This window comes from Gopherus flavomarginatus, chromosome 4, assembly GCF_025201925.1.
Source record: "Gopherus flavomarginatus isolate rGopFla2 chromosome 4, rGopFla2.mat.asm, whole genome shotgun sequence".
Lineage (NCBI taxonomy): Eukaryota > Metazoa > Chordata > Testudines > Testudinidae > Gopherus > Gopherus flavomarginatus.
Window position 1 is genome coordinate 117,864,407 of NC_066620.1, and position 21,521 is coordinate 117,885,927.

Below are 21,521 nucleotides of genomic sequence, written 5' to 3' on the forward strand. Positions count from 1 at the left end.
AGTGTATGGCCCAGAACTGATCCCTGCAGGATCCCACGCAAGATTGATGATGGTTCTCCATTTACAATTACACCTGGACACTTGTCAGCAAATTTTGAATCCATTTACTGTGTACCATGTTAATTTTATATCGTTCTGGTTTTTTAATCAAAATGTTATGCAATATCATTGAATGCCATACCGAAGTCTAAGTATATTACGTCAAAACTATTACCTTTATTAACCAAATTTGTGATCTCATCAAAAAAAGATATCAAGTTCATTTGACAGTATCTATTTTTCATAAATTCATGTTGATTTCATTAATAACATTACCCTTCTTTAATTCTTTATTAATTGAATCCTATATGAGCTGCTCCATTATTTTGCCTAGGATTGATATCATGCTGACGAGCCTGTAATTACCCATGTCATTCCATTTACCCTTTTTAAAAATTGGCACAACATTAGCTTTCTTCCAGTCTTGCAGAATTTTCCCAGTGCTCCAAGACTTATTGAAAATCAACATTAAAGGTCCAGTGAGAAATTCTGCCAGCTCTTTTAAAACTCTTGGATGCAAGTCATCTAGACCTGCTGCTTTAAAAATATCTAACTTTAGTATAATCTGTTTAATATCCTCCAGAGATACTAGTGGAATGGGAAGAATGTTATCATAACCATACAATAAGACTATATCATCTCTTTTCCCTCAAATACAGAACTGAAATATTTATTGAACATTTCTACCATTTCTGTATTATGATAGATAATTTTACCATTTCCATCTAGTAATGGACCAAATTCCATTGTCAGGATTCCTTTTGTGCCTAATATATTTTAAAAACTCCTCCTTATTGTCCCTAACTCGACTGGCCATAGATTTCTCCTTTTATCCATTCCCTTTGCTTCCCTTATCAATTTCCTACAATTCCTAACTTCTGATTTATATTCATTACCATCAACCTCCCTTTCCTTCCATTTATTATGTGTGTTATGTGTTACATGATTCTGCAAAAATCCAAAGACTGTTCAAGAGGCAACACTTCAATGCAAGGGGAAATGAGAGAAATCTACTAACTCACTTGCTGAAGGACTCTATTTTCCAAAGACAGGCTCCAGCCACAGGAGTCAGTCTGTGATAATCTGGAGGTTTAACCTGTTGGTTTTGTAAAATAACTTCTAGCAGCAACTCTTTTGAGACTTGTTCATATTTGCCACAATAATGGCTCTCTTTTGTTTAGCACTATCTTTTTCAAATCCTTTCATTCTTGCTGAGTACCTGCTTCTGCTTACATTATATGTTTGTGAAAAGAACACATCTCAACATACTACCCTCCCCAAAAAAGACGATATCGGGGAGGGGTGGGGAACGATTTGAAACTGGCACTTTGGGAGTGAAAAGTGATTTATAATTCAGCCATTCCTTCATGTTTAATTCATCTTCAAAAAGAATTTTGTCTGTCACTTAGAAGCATCCCTTCAAACAACCTCTACCTTTACCTCAGAATGCTATAGACTTACCCTTGTCAGTAGCTCATCCATCTCTGTCACGAGGGTATCCAGGTTTTTTTGTGCCACCTGAAGGAGTCTCTCTGGTGCTCGCTGAGGTGATAGCAAATGCTGAGGGGGGGAAAGCATTTCATGGATTTCAGGGCTTCAGAAATAATGGAGGGAAGAAACATCAAAGCTCTCTTCTCATTGCAGATGCAACTCCTTTTTTGACATTAATGACTAATGTCACACTCATTCAAAACTGTTTACTCAGAGGTCCTGACAGCTTTAAATCTTTTAATGTGGGATATAAAATATATGCATGTGGTAGAGTATACAGTGCACTCACTACAATGTAACTGCTCTATGGACTGTTAACAAGAATACTATTAATTTTTACTAGAATTTCTTTTCATTGTTTCTGTGCCTGCCATATATTTCCTTCCATCCAAGTGAACAAACATAGATTACTACTGCATGATTTACTTATTAGCATAAGTCAAAATACATAATTTTAATAACTATTCACCAACTGTGACAAATTTGAAGTAATTAAACCTTTAATTTTTCTTTTTCCCTCTCTCTAGCTGTGGTTATGTGTACAGGCAAATGTATACATGTTTGCACTGAATCCTTGGATTGATGTATGTGTGCTGTGCATATACCTTTAATTCCTGTGTTGTGTTCTCAAAGCCATACAGCATTTTATATGGAGGAGGCAGCGGGCCACTGAAGTTGACACTCAGAGTCATCTGGTTTAGTCGATCCAAGTCTCTTAGAAGGAGTCCTATGCATTCATCATCACAAACTGTGGGAAGGACAGAGATAGTAAAGCATATTTATTCCTGCTAAGCATTTAAGGCAGATGTTTGAATCAGAAATCTTTTACAGTACACTTACAATTCTGTGAACAATAATGCCACCAATCTCAGATAATTAAACCCAACAAATGTCTGGTACTAGAAAAAAATATGAAAACAATAACTAGGGAATATTGCCTAGAACTTGATAATGGGACAGTATGATATAAAACCTACAAAGTTAAATTAGTAGTCTTACCTGGGATAAAGAGGGAAAAAATTACACATTATAGACTAGCCTGTACAAAATCCTAATTTAGGCGAGCAATTTAGAGGAAGTATCGAGAAAGCAGGCAGGTAATTCAGCAAATCTAAAGAGCACTAAAAGAAAAGAACTATGGATTGTGCTGCCATGTATTTGAATAGATGCAAACCTCTTGAATTCATGTCATTTATGTACTTTATAGTCACACCACACACAGCACCATGGTCAAACAAGTTAAACTGCAATGCAGATTGCAAAAAGGGTCAGTATGAAAATGCTGATCACTTCCCATTATTTAGTGCTTTCCTCTACCTCATTTCATTATTCAGATTATAATTTATGTGACTGTTGTGTACTGCATATGCCTTAAAGGCGTTTGAATCTTTTCTCCTCAGTACTATATCATCCATTAAAAGAAGCTCAATTAACCTTATAGTCTAATGTTATTCACCCTGTAGACAGAAAATTATTCACCTTGTAAACAGAAAATTATGGGTATGCCTCTCTAGGAGTACGAGTCTCTCATCATCATGCACAAACGTGTTACATAGGTTCAGTAAAGCTATACAGCATTTCGGAAGGTGGAGTAATTGTGAAACAATGAATACACTGGGGATGCCAAGAGACACAGAGGGCTATGCCTAAAATTTTACAAGGATGTAATTATCTCACTCAACAACACCCTTTTAAGCTGCCTAATGGGTAGGAAATCATTAAGCAAAATGTGCATCTTTGTAAAAATAGGATGTTTGGTAGATGATTTTCAATGCAGAATGACAGTTTCATCTGAAATCTATTGTTCCATGTAGATTAAATCTCCTCTGCTTTTCATAATATTCAGTCACAGTCATCAGAATGTTCCCTCATTCTAAATCAGGTGAGGCAGGGGGCTGGTCCAATTGTGGATGTAGAAAGAAGAATGGATACCGGTTTAATACACCAAGGAGCTACTTGGAGAGGCATGACAGAAAATGGATGTTGGTTTAGTGCAGCAAGAAGTATGTAGGCTAGCCACACTGGAAGGAGGATAGAGATTGTTATTTGATGAGTTCCTTTCTTCATTTAAAAGCAGCAAAGAGTTCTGTGGCACCTTACAGCAAAGCGTCCTGTGGCACCTTATAGACTAACAGATGTATTGCCCAAGTGGGTATTCACCCACGAAAGCTCATGCTCCAATACGTCTGTTAGTCTATAAGGTGCCACTGGACTCTTTGCTGCTTTTACAGATCCAGACTAACCCGGCTACCCCTCTGATACTTTCTTCATTTAATTGTTCCCCCTACTTCTCAATAGTTTGTTGCTTGAGATGAAGTGCATTATAATTATTCTAGTGAAGGCTCTTATATTTTGGTTTATGCCTGTATGTCAAAAACCTTATTACTGACCCACCTCTTGTCATCTGTGTGTTTAGAGACAAAAAACATATTTCCATAAGCTAAAGGCATGTTTTACAGCAAGCTATGTGTTCTATATACCAACATCTGTCTCCTAATTGGTCAAGAAGACACACAGATCTGATAGCCATTTTGGAGGGTGTAAATCCATTGCCTAAGAGAAATACAGTGTTCTTTTAAAGTGTGGGAATTTTTTTAGGGATATTTTATTTTATTCTGATTTATTTTATTCTGCATATTACATAAGACAATAAGAAATTTCTTATTGCCCTCAATATTTTTGAAGAGACTAGAAATTAAAATGGGTTGCAAGTTATAACCAAACTTAATTTACCGTAACAGGAAAAATTTGAATAGCTTATAAAATGAAGTATTCTCAATGAATAAACAGCTGTCATTTGATAAGTTTTCTGTGAGCAAGCGATATGAATTAACACCTCTTGCTTGATAATTGGGCTGAAAAGATGAACTACATCAAGTCAGGACCACAGCTGAGGAGAAGAGACAGTTACTCCAATACACAGTCTGAATGTACTTGAGCAACAGCAAATATTTCAAAAGTATGAATGTATTTTATATGACTAAATGTTTCCAAAGCTTTAGCTATAAAACTGTCAGCATAAATCACTGTCTAATATTAACAAATGCAACTTTAAATTCAGATCATTATAACAGTGCACAAGTGTAAGGGGCAAATCATGCCGTCACTATTACAATCTTTTCGGCTGGCAATTAATACAAAATATTGTATTTTCAGTTTTCACCACAATCTCTCATGCATAATATGTACTGTAAATATTCTGATTTACCTCCTAGTGAAAAGCATCTCAGAAAGCATGTATGCCAAAGAAAAATAGTTTCAAAAAACACTGATCTCATAATAAATGACACTTCAAGATATATATGTTTTACAGACATCTACCCACTTACCTATTTTAAGTAAAAAAGCAAAAGATAATGATAATGGAATCAGATTTTTTTTCAATACACACAGATCAGATCATATTTTAAAGGCTCTCCATCAAGTCTTCCTTTTTCTGGAATTCCTTTGTATGGCATAAAGATCTCACAAGATCTCTCATTTTCCTCTGTTTATTTTCCCTTTCTTAACTTTCAAGCCCTCATATGACATGGAATTTCCATTACAAAAATACCCACATGGAATATTCTAATAGTGATCCAAAACACTGTAGTAAAACCACTGTAAGCTCAAGTGTTTGGAATCATTATCAGAGCTATATCTTTTAAAGGTTTTTTCTGGATGAGTAGGGCAGAGACGGATTCACTCCTGAGGTGATGGATGCTGATACTTTTTTGCAAAAGTGAATGCTCTAGAGCAAGGCAAACCCAGTGTCTGGGAGCATAATTTTGTTCTTAGTACTACAAAAAGTCTAATATACCACTCTCCCTACGTGTGCAGAAAACCCATTCACATCAGTGTAAGTTCTGCATGACAAAAGAGGGCAAAATATTATGGCTGAAATTGGCATTGTGTAACTGAACCCAGAATTTTGTCTTAAATATTATCATCATCAACCAAGTGTCAACACATCATATTACACAGAGTTATTTCCCAGTTTAAGTATAAGGGAAATCCATGGAATCTCTGATATCACTATATGGCAACCTCTGATAATTATTGATTTTTTTAATGTTGACTACTATCTACTCCTCTTTCTGAAATCCCAGGCACTGCCAGTAAAGAGAGTGGGAGGGTGAACCTGGAATCAATCCCAAGTGTCTTTCTTGATAGTGGAGAGCACTCACTAAATTAATCAATCTTATATAATCTCTACCCCTTTTTCATTACAGAAAAAGAAGTGAAATCCTGGTTTCATTTAATGTATTTGGAGTTTTCCCATTAACCTCATTGGAGGTAGGATTTCACCTGTGATCTCTATGTCTGCAAATTTTGGGAAAACTCAGACCCAGATCTGGGTCAAAATTTAATGGCTCAGGTTCATTTCTATTCTCCACTGTTCATAATCCCCCATTTGTTGCAGATGGCTGAGACTCAGTAGCTAGCAAGATTTAAACATGCAGAAGCTGGTGCAGTGGTTCTCAAACTTTTTGCTTTCATAACCCCATTTTCAGACTTATTGCTTTGTGCCACCCCAGAAAGCATGCAGGATGGTATTTTGCTCTACAAAATGCTGTCCTCTGCACAGCGTGACTTCACATGAGCCATACATGTGAAGACGCCACATGGAGTCTGCCATTTTGTAGAGAAAAAAAGCATCCTCCTCACTCAGGATTGCAATTCCAGCTGCTGACGATGCTACACCATTGCTGGGGAATTTGGGAATTGCTGGGCTGATGGCAGGACATTTACCCAAATTTTCTCTCTCCAGTAGTAGAGTGCAGGTTTGTTGTCTACATGGCGTAGCGCAATGTCCATCTCTTTTCACAGGGTTACATTAAATAAACAAAATTCTATATAATTAAATTCTTTTCCAGCTTCTCCATTTGTCGTACATTTTTTCCCTTTCATTTTTCACCCTTTCATTTAAGTTCTTGTTTGCACATTAGTACCATGTTGGCAGCATATATTTGAGGATAAGGATTTGTTGTTTAAATATTGCTGCAGATCTCAAAATATTGTGACTAAACTTTTACAGATGAGTCTGAATTGTACATATAATTGATCCCCTGAAAAGTGATTAATAGGTGAATTATTATTTTATTATTTTTATGGGTATTACAGCAAAGCCTAGAAGCTCTTATCAGGATTGGGGCCAATCAGGATTGTGCTAGCCACTGTGCAAACACACAAAGTCTTAGCTCCTGTCCAGATGAGTTTACAGTCTAAGGCCCTAATTCTCCAATGACTCACTCATGATTTTATGCATTCTGGGCAGTTCAGTTGAAGTCTCTAGAACTACTCACAGAGCGTAAAGTTAAGCATGTCTAAGTCTTTGCAGGATCAGGATCTAATTTAAGATAAGATACAACAGACTATAGACTTAGTCCAAATCTGATTGAAATGAATGGAAATATTTTCATTGACTTCAGTAGGCTTTGGCTCAAGCCATATAGGAGGAGAAAGCGGGAGGGAGGACAAGCGTGAGAACTTTAGGAACTCCGAGTTACATATTGTGGCCATGTGCACAATTTTAAGTTTTTATGCCCAAAACCAACTAATGCAGGTGAAAGGGCAGAGAGCTGCAAAAAGACAACACCCATACACTGAGTTACTCATGGGCATAAAGGATTGCGGTCATCCCTTTTTAACTCCAACAGAGAAGTACATATTTCTGAAATACAGTGGTCACTGTCAAAAGGTCAGCTTTTACACCCCCATACCCGAGATACCACAACTAATGTCTATTACAAGTAGGATATCGTGTTGCTTGTATCTCTGACACTGGGCTGTGGTAGCTGTCAGTCAATGGTGACATTTTATAGTGGTGAAAAATGCATAGATATTTTTATTATTTAACATCATAGGGGTGCCTAAGCAGAGTAAATTATTACAAATGAAAACTAATATATGTGAGCAATTAGAGAAAATCTGGGGGGAAATTTTTCATATTTGAAATTAAACAATTTGTTCCCAGCATCATTAAAAATAAGCTCTGTTGCTAATTTTCTAATTGGTTATGAAGGCTACTGTTTGTTTGAACAAAAAGGGGACAATAAGACATTAGAACTGGACTACATGAGAACACAAATTTCAAAGATCATGTATATTAATTAGTATGGAGGCCTCCTCAGCATGACACTGAGCATACAAACTCTTCACTCCCAGGAATTTTTGAAAATCTGATGGTTTCAGCTGGAACCAATCAATTGGGGGCAATGATATTAGTGCCAAAATTACTCATTTAAAAATAAATAAATAGCTTAGAATGAATTCAGAAGCATACTAGGCTATTTTGACTATTGAACTTCTCAGAAGAAATTTATTTTTGGATATAATTTTTCTCATCATTGCTCTACCTGCTCATCAGACTGGACCTAACATTGTTTTGCTCTGGAAGTGTAATAAGGAGCTTTATTCCATGTGTCTATGCTATCCACAAGTAATTATCTTTCTGTTATTGTGTGACTGTAAACAAATTCTTCCCTTTGTACAACAATTGTATGTTTTTAAAAAATCCCCTTTTTTCCATTCTGCCTGTGGCTCTCTAAAATAGAATTATTACAAAACAACACAGACAAAAATGCCAGCTACTAAGCAACAAAAATGATGTTATGAAATAGTTGCTAGACAAGATGACACTATATTGTAAATAAATAAATTTTATGTTCAGTCAAAAATATGATTATTTAAATACAAATGCACACCTCTCTGTTGTTTGTTTTTTGCCTAGTCACTTTAAATTGTTCCACCATTAAGATGTTTAGCTTAGCTTCCAAAAAATTAATTAGTAGAAATCATTTGGTGTTAATGATCCAAAATCAATGGACAAATATTAAATATGATAGACCAAAGTGTTAATAGTTTAGCAGGACTATGCTTTAAATTTATATTACTTTTATGTGTGTGTATGTATATTTGCATTAAGCTAAACCATTTTTAAACCATCTAATAACTTAGGATTTTAAATCACAATTATCACCAATGCACCAATATTTAAAATGAAATTATTGAAGGGAAGAAAAATATCCAGGTGAATACTCTCATATCATTTGTTTGAAATACTGAATGTATATAATATTCCTTATGGGGCATTAATTTGCTCTATTTTAGTCACTATTAGTTACTTAATCAATATTATTATGGTTTTATTACAGTTGAAAGTGGTTAGCCATAAGAGTTTTATTGCATTTTCTGAAAAAAAAATGTTTTATACACGCAAGCTGAAGGATAACAACATAAAAGGGCCAAATCCTCAGCTGCACCAGAGCTAAACTTGGTACAGCTGTGGGCTTGGGGAGGAGGACAAAGCCTCAGAGCTTCTCTAAATGATGCCTCTCTGCAATGGCTCATGGTGGGCCCTTTGACAGCTGGTGATCAGTGGAGATCAGCAGTGTATCACCAATACTTCTTGTGTCTGTTATGCCCCTAGAATGCCCTCGATGGGGTAGGAGGGAGAAGCATAGAGCTGGCTATATTGTTTCTAGGCTACCTGGGGTTTCCACTATGGTTAGGGAATAGGCAACCTGCCACTGGAGCAGGCAGACCTGTGGAAATGGGGAGTAGAGTGATATCTTATTTATATTATTCAATACTAATCTCCTCTGATGCACAACTAGGAATAATGAGGGTCACATATTCAAACATATTAGAGAAAATACCTCTATTTTTACATTTGCAGGTTGGCACTTCTACATGCAATTTTGAGCTTTGTGTGTGCAAATGTTAAAACCCATTTGCACATGCAAACTCAGTTCTAATGTTGTTTTGTATATATGCAAGTCATTTGCATATACACAAAAAAACAAGCTGAGTTGAGGCTGCTCTGACAATTTTGCCTATATTACTAATAAGTAACACAATAACCACAGACTTATTTTTCCCTAGTATTGTATGAATACAGTGTATTGTATTTTACAAATTATCATTGACTTAACTGGGAGTTTTGGATGTTCAGCACATCTGAAAATTAGGCCTCTGCCATTTAGGTACCTACCTATGGCTTTAGATGGCTTACTTTAGATGCCACACTGGAAAATGCGGTCAATGTTTTATAGGTAAGTAGCTGTATACAGCATGGCTTGATGGTCCATTGCCCTGTACCTTGTGCTGTCATTGACAACACTGAAGAGAGGGTGTAGAACACTGCCATTCTGATTTGGTAGCATTTTACATGCACTTTATTCTCACATTGCATCGATGTAAATGAAAAGACAAGGTGCAGGACAACAGAGAACCAAGCCCTATAACATTGGGGTATATTGGGTCTGTCTATCATTCTCTCTAATATATGAAGATATTAACAGACTTATACAGAGAGTGTAGTGTCCTTTTTCAGCACTTACTGAAGTTTCCCACCTAGCTCTCTGTTCACTGACAAGACAATGTTGGCTCCTGTGCAGTGGGAGTACTACTTTCAACAGAGCCAGCACTGTATGCACACTTATAAATCTCATTCTGCCAGATTCTGAGCACTTCCTGAGAGATGCTGAAAGCTCAAATGACTGCAATGTTCTGCACCTGACAGCATCAGACCTGTTATGCCTAGTATACTTAAAACAGGACTCCGCTATTTGAAAGACATACTTAGCTCTTGATGGATAGGAGCTGTTACATTATTCCATGTCAATTTTAGGCTATTTTGCATTGTTTGTGTTGGACGGTTGCAATTCGTCCTGATTACATATTAGCTGGTTTAATGGTAATGATTAAATGAGTACTCCAGGATTTTACCCAACATGGAAATAAATCTGAGTTTTACGGTGCCTATCTGCTTTGGTGTTACATGAGCCTCACATGAAAAGATAATCACAAAATGAAAAAAGCTTCAATTAAAATTCAATATAAGATAAAATTCAGATAAAACATTAAAACCAGTTCATTGTGCCCTGCCAATATATTCAAGTATGCACAGAATAAAAATCTTATATACCAGGGCTTATTGGATCCCTATCTGTATTCTGTTTTAAATGGAACAATGATGTGAAGGCCTGGAGGGGGAAAATAATCACAATTAAATTAGTTCCTATTCATTTTCTTTTTTAAAGAAAATGCCTTATGTCAGTTCATGACTGACTAAGTGTCCAAGAATATGTTCTGCAACCTGATTTTTACGTGCGTTTGATAATACATAAGGAATTATCATAGAAAAATGAAACTCTGAGCTCAGAACAAACATAATATCCAAATTCATGGAAACCAAATTCCAAAAAATAATAAAGGAGAAGACAATGTAACACATAAAAACTGAAAGCAAGGGCAAAAAGTATGAGTTTTGTATAATGTAACTCAATGGTGTTTTAGGCTGGATTGGCTATTCATTTTATCTTTTAAACAAAAGACATTCTTTGTTCCTGAATAGATTGTACCCTGACTTCTTCTATCTTCTCGATTTCAACAGGAGGTTGTGAACCAGCATGTCCAAGGCTTTCTATAAGCCTTGATGAATACTTTTCAGAGTCTATGTATGATTCATGGCAAAAAGCAGTGGAGCTGCTGATTAAACATTTAGGACCATACTAAAATATTCAATAAACCCAGATCTTTAATCTGTCACAGTAGCATCCCCAACCTTTGGCAAAACTGCAAACTTTGAAACTGACTAAAAGAAGTCCTTCAGAGCCTTGTTGTGGATTTTCAATTATGCTATTAAACTGTACTGAAGATTTTCCGAGCAGCTTTAGGCTAGGGAAATGAGAAGTGTGGTGGATATTTTCAGAAAAACAAACCAAAACAGCTACAGAATCGACTGGCACCACAGCAAGATTCAGCTCTGGAGCTGCAACACAAACCACCATGAACACCCCCTGACCCCCAAGGTAATGTCAGTATACGTACAAATGCACTCCATGCCATCACGCACATGCTGGTGCTTGCAGCCTGCACAAGTCCACCCTGTGGATTCAGGTTTGCAGGTGCACTGTCCGGTGACAGCATCACAGGGGATAGGCAGTGAACCATACGGATCACACTCACATTCTTGGCAGGACCCTCCTGGAGTTCGTGGGTCACCAGAGAAGCCAGAGGAACATCTAGACATTATAAATATGAACACAGATTTGGCCTCTTAAGAATGCATAGTGTATTATATTTATCTTGTCTGCAGTTGCCAAGACTACACCAAGTTGAGTGCCCGAAAGCACAAGTTTTGAGTTTTGGGTTTTTTTTTGGCACTCTATGAACAAATATATATTTATGTAAGGAAAAAATTTGCATACTGCCTGACCAACTAATTATAGGCACAATTCTGTAATCAATATGTGGGTTTCAATCAGGGCAGCAGGGTTGGGCAAAAGTGGTGCCAAGGCCTAATGCTCTGTGAAAGTTTTGCAGATACTCAAGCCCCATCAAAGGTAAAACTCTACAACAGACTGACTTGAAATCTCCCTCCATGATCTACCTTTTACCAAGAGACTTCCAAATTCTCCCCAAGAGACCACCTGGCTGTTGTGTTTAAAGGTGAAATTTGTACTAATAATCTCATGCTAACTGTGATCAGCTTATTCATACTGTGTTATACAGCCATTTGTTGTTATGGGTAGAACAACTGCAGTCTCTCAGGTTATTAATAAATCTAACTGTAAATTTCTTCTTTGTGGTCAAGGTCAAGAAGGCTTCACTAACAGCGAAAAAGGGAATTTTAGGATGAGATCAGGACAATTTATATATATATATATTACATAATTTTAGATAAATATATCATTTTCTTTAGATCTTGGAGTACAATGAAAAAGAACATGGAGTAAAAAAAGACTAAGCCAGGGGCAGGCAACCTATGGCACGTGTGCCAAAGGCGGCATGCGAGTTGATTTTCAGCGGCACTCACACTGCCTGGGTCTTGGCCACCAGTCTGGGAGGCTCTGCATTTTAATTTAATTTTAAATGAAGCTTCTTAAACATTTTAAAAACTTTATTTAACTTTACATACAACAATAGTTTAGTTATATATTATAGACGTATAGAAAGAGACCTTCTAAAAACGTTAAAATGTATTACTAGCATATGAAACCTTAAATTAGAGTGAATAAATGAAGACTTGGCACATCACTTCTGAAAGGTTGCTGACCCCTGAACTAAGCCAATAGAATTTTAGCATTAATAATAATGAGTTTATCCACTGTCAATTTACAATAGAAATTGAAAAACTACTTGATAAATCCAGTTTTTAAACCATACATAGAAGAGGAAATAACTTATCAAAATAAGCATATTTAGAAGAAGCTGAGTTGTTTACTGACATCCACTGAAAGGCATTATGCCTCTTTCTACATTGTTCCCTTTCTATCTAATTCTCTCTCTCTATCTCAGACCACACAATTACCATACCTTTCACAATACTGGCCTTCATATCCAGGTGGGCAAGCGGTACACCGGTAATCACTGAGACCTTCCGCAACACAAGAAGGGCTAAAGCTAAACCAGGGGGAAAAAAAGAATAAAAAGCCATTTCTACTGTTCTCCATTTATATGCCATCTCACTCTAAGCAGCTGTACAAGGCCAGTAATAGAGTCTGCTCTTCAATGTTAATATCAGGAATTTCTTGCCCACTATGTACCTACTATGTGCATCTAGTGGAGAGATTCTCATCAGTGATAACAATTCTTCTATAAGTCCCTAGCTGTGATGTGAATGGTGTCAAAGGGTGAGCAGCGAAGAGAAAAATTCTGCTATTTTTCCAGCAACAGTAAATTTTCCCACCTCAGCCACACTTTGTTGATTTCCATGTCCTCTGGTCCTTGTAGCGCCTAGTGGTGTGTATGGGTTCCTCTGCTCTCTAATGGATAGAATCAGAGTTGCTGAAGTGTTACTTCTTCTTCTTCTGATTATTATTTATTATTATTATTACCATAATGACTAGGATTTCTAGTTGTGGACATGTATGCTAGGTGCTGTACAAACAGAACAAAAAGAGGCTCCGTCTTCTGGCAAACCACAGCCATTAGGAACTGCAGGCAGCCATGCCTGTGGATGGTCAATATAATCACACTGGTTTAAATTACTTAGGTAATTTTTTTAAACTACAATACAATGGCTGGAGAATGGTAGCGAGGAGCACTAGAGGAAATCCCCAAACCCCAAATAGTAAGGTAGCTAAGTTTGACCCTTAATTTCTAGTTATTAGTCAAGCAATATATGCAGCCATATGCTCAGTGTTATATCACAGGCAACTGAAGAGCAAGTGAGGGCTGGGGAATCAAACTCACAATTTACATTGGTTAATGACCATCACCAGATAGGTCAGTAGCAAACAGTTCATGGATCATACTTATTCAGTCCAAAAATTTAAATGAGTTCTAATCACTAAAGCACCATAAGCATTTATAAGGCCATACTGTCCCTTTATACCACTCTGGCAATGTGAAGAAGACTTAAAACTTTTACCCCTGTTTTATACTTCTGGGGGAATTCACTAAGAACAATGGCAACAACTGACCAAGTGGGCAGGCTGCTACATTCTGCTCTGCCGAAGGGGACAGAGCCTGCCCCATGCCTACCTCCTCAGAAACACCCCAAAGACCTGTCCCTTCACGCCGAGCATGCCACAATTGTGAGTAAGAGGGTCAGAATGTCTCTCTCACACGTATGACTGCCCAGTCCCCCTCCCTTCCCAGCAGTGATTTATGTCTCTACTAGCTGCTCCGGGCACCTGAAACAACCTGCCTGTGCTGCTGGGGAGGGATGGGTGAATACTCTTCCAGCTTCCCTTTTCTTCCCCATCAGATGTCATTTTTCTGTGGAGAAACAAATAAATCTGTGGGGGACATGAATTCTGCACACGTGCAGTGATGCAGAATTCCCCCAGGAGTAGCCAGCAACCTAACTGTTGTCAAGTTTTCAGTAGGCATCATGGCAAAGGAAAGTTTGAAGGAGGGTTTTGGAGGCGTATAAGGAGGTAGCTTTGAGACTGTTTACTGGGAGTGCCTCCCAAGCATGAGTGGCAGCAAGGGAGAAAGCACAAAGGTGCTTGTTTGAAAATTTAAATAGCGGGTAATGGAGACTGACGTCATGAGCTGATTTGGAGGTGGGGGTTGACATCTTGATAATGGGTGAGAGATGATAGGCAGCAGGTGGAGAGGCCATGTAAGGCCTTAAGAGTGAAGATGAGTAGTTTAAGTTTGGTGTGACAGAGAAAAGGAGCCAGTGGAGGGATGCAAAGAATAGAGTTGACATGGTCAAAGTGAATGGCTAGGAAAACTATCTTTGCAGGAACATTTTTGAATAGATATGAGCAGGACAAAACTATGTTTGTCAGAGAAAAGGATGTTGCAGTAATCAAGACATGAGATGAACAAGAGTTTTAGTTGTGTGCATGGATAGGAAAGGCCATTATCTTAGGGCTTGTCTTCATGGGTAATTGATGCCAAGGTTTCGACCTAAGAGACAGGCAGAATGGTGGTTTTGGGAGAAGGCCTTCGGAGGTGAGGGGTAGATTATGAGCTCTGTTTTAGCCATGTTGAGTTTGAGCTGACAGCTAGACATCCACAAGGAGATGTTAGAGAGAGGATGAGATTTCAGTTGAGACAGAAGGAGACAGGTCTGGAGTAGAGAGGTAGATCAGTGAGTTATCAGCAGAGAGGTGACAGCTAATTTTTTATTTGTGGATGAAAATACCCACAGGTATGGTGTAGAGGGAGAACAGAAGGGGACCCAGGACAGAGCAGGATGAGGCAGAGCCTCTTGAAGACACTCTGAAGGAGCAATCAGAGAGGGAGGAGTAAAATCAGGATAGGACAGAGTAACAGAAGCCAAGGGAGGATATGATTTCAAGAGAAGCATGGTTGATGATGTCAAAGATGGCTAACAGACCAAGGAGCATGGGGATGGAATACTGGTTCTGAGCTTTGACTAGGAAGAGGTCATTAAAGACTTTGGCAAAATTGTTTGTGATGATCACACATTCTTGCCCTAATACTACCCTAATGAAAGAATAATTTCTTTTAGCTCAAGCAGTGAATGTGTGTATTTTAGATGCAGAATGTAATTAGTTCTGTTCGCTATGCCATATGCATATGGTAAATTGGTGACCGTAGTGTGTACCTGTGAAATATGTGTATAGTAGCGTACTATTGGGATATTAGTAAGTCAGGATCCTGTACTCACAGTTTAAAAAACAAAAGAGGGGTGGTGGTGGCTAAGCTAAGCATTAAAATGGTGCAGTGCTACAAAATGTATCCAAGTATTTGTGCAGGGAAATGCCAAACCAGATTAATGCTGAAAAAGCACTGAGGTGGTGGTGACCCAGAACTCCTCCATTTGGTATACTGCAGTCAGCATCCTTATAATGCATTAAATCAATAGTGCTTGAATGAGTAATAAAAATTACACCTTTGCATAAAAAGTAAATAAATTGATCTACTACTCATAAACTCATTATCCAACACATTTTCAACTGCATAAAAATAGATCCACATACCCATAAGCAACTTACTCCCTCCAGTTTTTCAGCTCATCATATTTGAAGCTGAATGCTGATTGTGCAGAAAAACAAAAACATCTTTAAAAACTTAAAGCCTTAAACTTAGTTGTGTTCTTGTCAAACTTTAAAAATAATTAAATTCTATTTCTTCAAAAAATGTTCTCATGTCAATCTGTGTCATCCAATTACCAGCTCGTGTGTATTTCACCTATATGTCTGTAGTTTTATTATGGGGCTACAATAGAGTGGCTGAATCTGATTCCCCTGCCCTAATATTATCTCAAAGAGCTTGTAGCGAGAAAGTGGAACAAATATAATCAGGCTGGCAGTTATCAAATCTAAGGTTGAACTAATCAATACAAAAAAACATTTTCTGTTATAAATAAGGCAAGTGGACCATGTCCCGGGGGTTAAAGCTCTGCACTGCTACAGAAGAAACCTGGATTCAAGCTGCATTCAAGTCTTTCGTTGGCTGGGCCGATAAGACTTTGAAGAGCTATGGAGGTTGCACAGCAATTTCCTGAGGAAAAGGGAACATCTTGAATCATCCTTAAGTAATAGCTTTGGTTGATCTAGACTCAGCACCTATGAACTATGAAAGAATTCTTGATGCGTTTGCTTCACATGAAAGATCAATGAAATCTTGGGTATTGAGGATGGAAACAGGAGACATTCCTACCCAAAAAACCAAAACCATCCCCAAAATTATAAAATGATGAAGACAGAAGATGACATCTCAAAAAGGAAGTGTACTGACCAGAGTACTTATTAGCACATCCTAAAAGTCAATCAGTGAGAAAGAACACAGAATGTGGCTTTGCAGAAAGCTGTATGCCCTCAGTCTTTCAAAAGAAAGATCATGTGCCATAAACCTCTTATACAGGCAACAAAGAATGACTCCCGATGGCACCTAGGGCCTCCCATCACAATAACAAACAAATCTCAAGTATCATTTGTGGGAAACAAGGAGAGAGGGAGGTGGGAAGGTTCATTAGCATAAAGCAACCAATAAAGTGGATACTTCAATAACTGCATTGCGAATAAACTATTCTATCCTTCACAAATTGCCTAAAACTCATGTAACATTAAATAAGGAATCAATAAATTGCACAGCAGAAAGAAAAAGGCACTGTAATACATTTATACCAACACAATATATGAGCAAAAGACTATTTACAATTCCCTCGTGGCTACATTGTACTTGAGCTCTACTCTAGCTTCACTTACGAGAAATCTTTTGTAACACACATTCATTATCTGTGGAGCATTGCATTTTGCACCCATTATTAATTTATTCATCACTAATTAGCAAGGGAGCAGTCCCTGACTCTTTCAGCAAGATCAATTAGTGAAAGTGGATTGGACACTTTTTAGCATGCACTTATACTGTGTACAGCTGACTAAGGACACTGAGTGAGACCGAGACAATGTTATTATTGGCTAGAAGAGGCAGCTTAATGCCACAGGCTTACTTGTTGCTGGGAATGGTCAGAGGACACGCGCAAGGATGGCAGTTCTCTGGAGATCCTTGAACGTTCCCATAGAATCCAACTGCGCACCTCTCACAATGATCGCCAGCGGTGTTGTGCCTGCAGTTCTGTGAGAAGGGAGGGAGAAAGAAAGTAGACTGTATTTTGTTCCCAGCCCAAGGGAGTCAAACATTCTTAGACACAAGGGATCTTTTTCCCGGAATGAGTTCTTCATTATTGTCTCTGATGCAGTTGTCACCGGAGCTGCCTTCTTTGAGACTCTCCAGAAGACATGCTGTGGGTGTTACATATGGGTTTACATGGAGGAGGAATGGAGGCCTGCAATTAGCCACATGTATTCCTGCAGTTTCCCATCCTGTTCATCTATCTTTCCCTTTCTTTCTTTGCTCCAGCTGTCAAAGTTGGAGAAACAATTAACACTCCATCTTAATGTGTCACCAATGCAGGCACATTATTGTCTATCAGAATAGCATGTTGTTTATTGTGAAACAAACAGTGAGTTGCATATTGGGCTTCCAGGTATAATGGGACAATCACCTCTGGAGAGCCTCCAAGTGGCAAAGTGCAGTATCACAGTCCTTTTCTCACCCTTGGTGCCTCCTGCATGCTGCTGGCTGACCTTGATGGGTCTTCAGTGGTTTGGCCCTGTGGTCCACTCAGAAAATTCAAATAAACCCCTTCTGTTCAAGCTCCCAAATTAGGCCTGTCCCCTGCTTGGGGTTTATGCCCCTTTACCTGTGGCTGGCAAGGAAAGCCAGGCCTGCTCACTACTCTGGATTCCATCCAGGAACCCTATAAACAGCAGGTACATACTTCTTACTCCAGTCCATTTCTGCTATTTCCCTAGGCGCTTTGACCCAGACCCTTTTATCTCCATTGCCCAGGTTCTCTTGTATCTCCAGCCTCGAGAGGAGCACCTTCTTCAATAGGTTTCCTGCTTCAACAAGCAGTAGTTTGGAGGAGAAAAAATACATTACATGACTGGAATCCCTAATTCAGGAAGGTCATTCTGGGAAAACTCTGAAGATAGGTTAATTTTTTTGGTCCGGCAACCTTGAAAATGTCCTCTTTTTAAAGCAAGAGATTAAAATATGTCCTCCAGATTTTTAATTTTGGCACACAGCAGGTTAATTTTAGAAGAACATAGCGCGCTAGGTTAGGAAGAGCCTACGATTTATACCTGACATATAGAGGTTTCAGGGTCACATATATTACTATGTCCATGGCACTGACATGCGGCACAGGTGCCCAGGGTTGGGCCAGGTCTCCTACCAGATGATCTAGAAGGCAGTCTGTAAAATCCTGGAGAACATGCCTACAAGAAGTAAAACAGATCATCACATAATGGACAGATACTGGCTGTACGGCAAGCTCATCTTCACCATCAGCAGCTTTTACAAGTTGCCAGGCCTCCAGCTGTGTTAGAAACAATATACAGTACTTTACAATAGCAGAACCAACAAAAATTGGAATTATTGCAAAATCCCTGGAACATTGCCTTAGCATCAGTCTTTTCAATCTACAGCTAAAGAGACCTTTCATTCACATGCAAAATACCCAGTCTTTCTCACTGTGCATCAAGCATCCTTCCCTTCATTTCTTGAGAAAGAGGTTTATTTCCAAAATAAGATTGTTGCATGAGCTACAAGGAGTAAGCAGGAGGATTCAGTTTCCCTTGTCCTAGGTGGGTTTTTCAGATTTGACAAGCTAATATGTGCTTGATGGAAAACAAGCAAATGTCCAATGATACTGAGCAAAAAATGTCTTCATGACTGCATTATTTATATCTGTATAATTTAAATACTATAAAAGTAAAGAATTAAAAATAATAAAATCTCTAACAAAATTTATTCTTGATTTGTTTTTTTCCACTTGGTAATAAAATTCTGAGAGCCCACCAAATATTGTTAGTTAAGCTGACATGATCAAAATCAATCACTCCACCTTCATTTTAAGATCAAACCCCTCATCTACATTGTTATGTAAGTATATCAATGCGGATCTCTGAAATCACACAGCTATGACACTACAAAAAATCCTAACCAAAACAGGATTATTTTGGAGCTTCATCCCATTAGGAGAAAGTGCACATAGATAAGAGAAACTCTACAACCTCAACCCCCACAAACCCACCCCAAGGATCTTCTACATGCCTCTCAAGATAAAGAAAGGACCGTTGCAGACCCTTATATCAGGCAACAGCCCTGTTACTGAAGGAATACTGGGTCTTAGAAACAATCCTGAAACCACTCACCACCCAAAGGACCAGTTTCCTCCAGGACACAACCAGCTTCCTCCAGAAACTCCACAACATTAACAACCTCCCTCAGAACACCATCCTTGCCATCATGAATGTCACCTCCCTGAACACCAACATCCCTCACCATGACGGCATTGCTGCTTGCCTCAGATATCTACAAGACAATGGACAAAGCTCAGAAATCCACTCCAAACACATTGCCAAACTCTTCCATTTCCTCCTCACTCAAAACAACTTTACATTTAACAACAACACTTTGTCCAAACCATGGGAACCACCATGGGTTCCAGGATCACTTCCCAGTATGCCAACCTCTCCTTGGGCCTCCTTGAGGAAGAATTTCTGGACAAATGCAACACACATCCATCAATGATATTTTCATCCTCTGGACAAGCAACCCAAACTCCCTCATAAATTTTCACCACAACTTCAACGACCACTTCCCATCCATCAAACTCTCTTTAGAACACCTCCACACCAGTATCAAATTTCTGGACACCTCCATCAGCTTTAACAATGGAATACTACAGACTACTATATGCAAGAAATCCACAGATTACTACATCTACCTATACAGATCCAGTAACCACCCTAGACACTCTAAGAAATCTGTTATTTACAGCCAGGCACTGAGATACCACAGAAATTCTCTGAAGAAAAAGTCCAGGATACATACCTAAACACACTTAAAGCAGCCTTCATCAAACAAGGACACACCACCAGAGAAATAGATCTCATCATAGAATGAGCCACCCAAATATCCCCAAAGAATCTGCTTCAGTGCAGAAAACAAACCCCACTGACTGCACACTCCTAGTTATCACCTGTCACCCAACATCAAAACACATATAAGGTATCTGTTATGCTAGCAGATGCAGGTGCCATTTCATGCCAAGGCCTCTAAGTCTCACTGAAGACTGACAAAGAATGGCTGAAAACCAGTGTGGTTCACCTGTGTGTTAGTGTTGTTAAAATAGGTATTTGATTTATAGCACTATGTTTGGTGTTTGGACTTCATGAAATGCTTGTGAGTTGCTGGATGCATTAGTCTCACTTACAATATCTGTATCCCATGTTATAAGGTAATATTTAAGTGTTTGCTTTGTAAGTATAAGAATATGCGCAATGAAGGTGGAAGACCCCACCCACCCAGTCAGAGGAAAAGCATTACTGAGTCTGAAATACTAGTTTACCACAAGAGGTGCAGTCTCCTGTCCAACAAAAGAAGACCTATAGACACCAGACAGACCATTGTGGAACATCAGCAGACAGAAGACTTTGTTGATTGCTTCCCTAACACCCATGAAGAGGGGATGTGCACAAACCCTCATCTCATCACAGTTTGAACTCTGGGGGAAGGGAAAAAAAATCCCTGACCCAAAGATTCTGTAACATTATGCTGCTTGGAATTTGGAGATGGCAATACTTCTACGCATAAACAAGAGATCTCCAAGATGCTTAGACATCAGTCCTTATCCTCAAAGGAAACCTGCACAACACTTTCAAAAGACAATAAACTCATAACTTTGCTAGACACTAAAAATCATGGATTGAACAGAGATTGGATTTATTATGGCTTATTACAACAACCTATAGCCAATAACAACCCCCCTCAGCTTCTCCCACCCTGCCCTTTCCTCCCTATGACTGGGGGGAGGGTAATTAAACTGTCCACTTCACCTTGAAAGGTCCCTTGAAACATGTGTTAACTACATATGCTAAACAAACTTTAGCAGTGACTCAGGCTACGTCTACACTATAGACCCATATCGGTATAACTATGTCATTCAGGAGTGTGAACAATCCACACTCCTGAGCAGCTTAGTTACACTGACTCAACCCCCC

General features: G+C 38.5%; 1 protein-coding gene across 5 annotated transcripts in view; it reads right to left on the reverse strand.

Annotated features, from left to right (window-relative positions):
- Positions 1-21,521, reverse strand: part of LAMA2 (laminin subunit alpha 2) — a 515,739-nt gene that overhangs the window by 114,763 nt on the left and 379,455 nt on the right. For 4 of the 5 annotated variants that reach the window (XM_050949372.1, XM_050949374.1, XM_050949375.1 and 1 more), the window contains 6 exons: positions 18,597-18,731; positions 17,399-17,523; positions 12,835-12,921; positions 11,347-11,540; positions 2,136-2,278; positions 1,501-1,599 (listed from right to left, as the gene is read on the reverse strand). In XM_050949372.1, coding sequence (XP_050805329.1) covers positions 1,501-1,599; positions 2,136-2,278; positions 11,347-11,540; positions 12,835-12,921; positions 17,399-17,523; positions 18,597-18,731 — 783 coding nt within the window. The remainder of the gene's footprint in view (positions 1-1,500; positions 1,600-2,135; positions 2,279-11,346; positions 11,541-12,834; positions 12,922-17,398; positions 17,524-18,596; positions 18,732-21,521) is intronic. The other variant, XM_050949373.1, reaches the window with a different exon arrangement.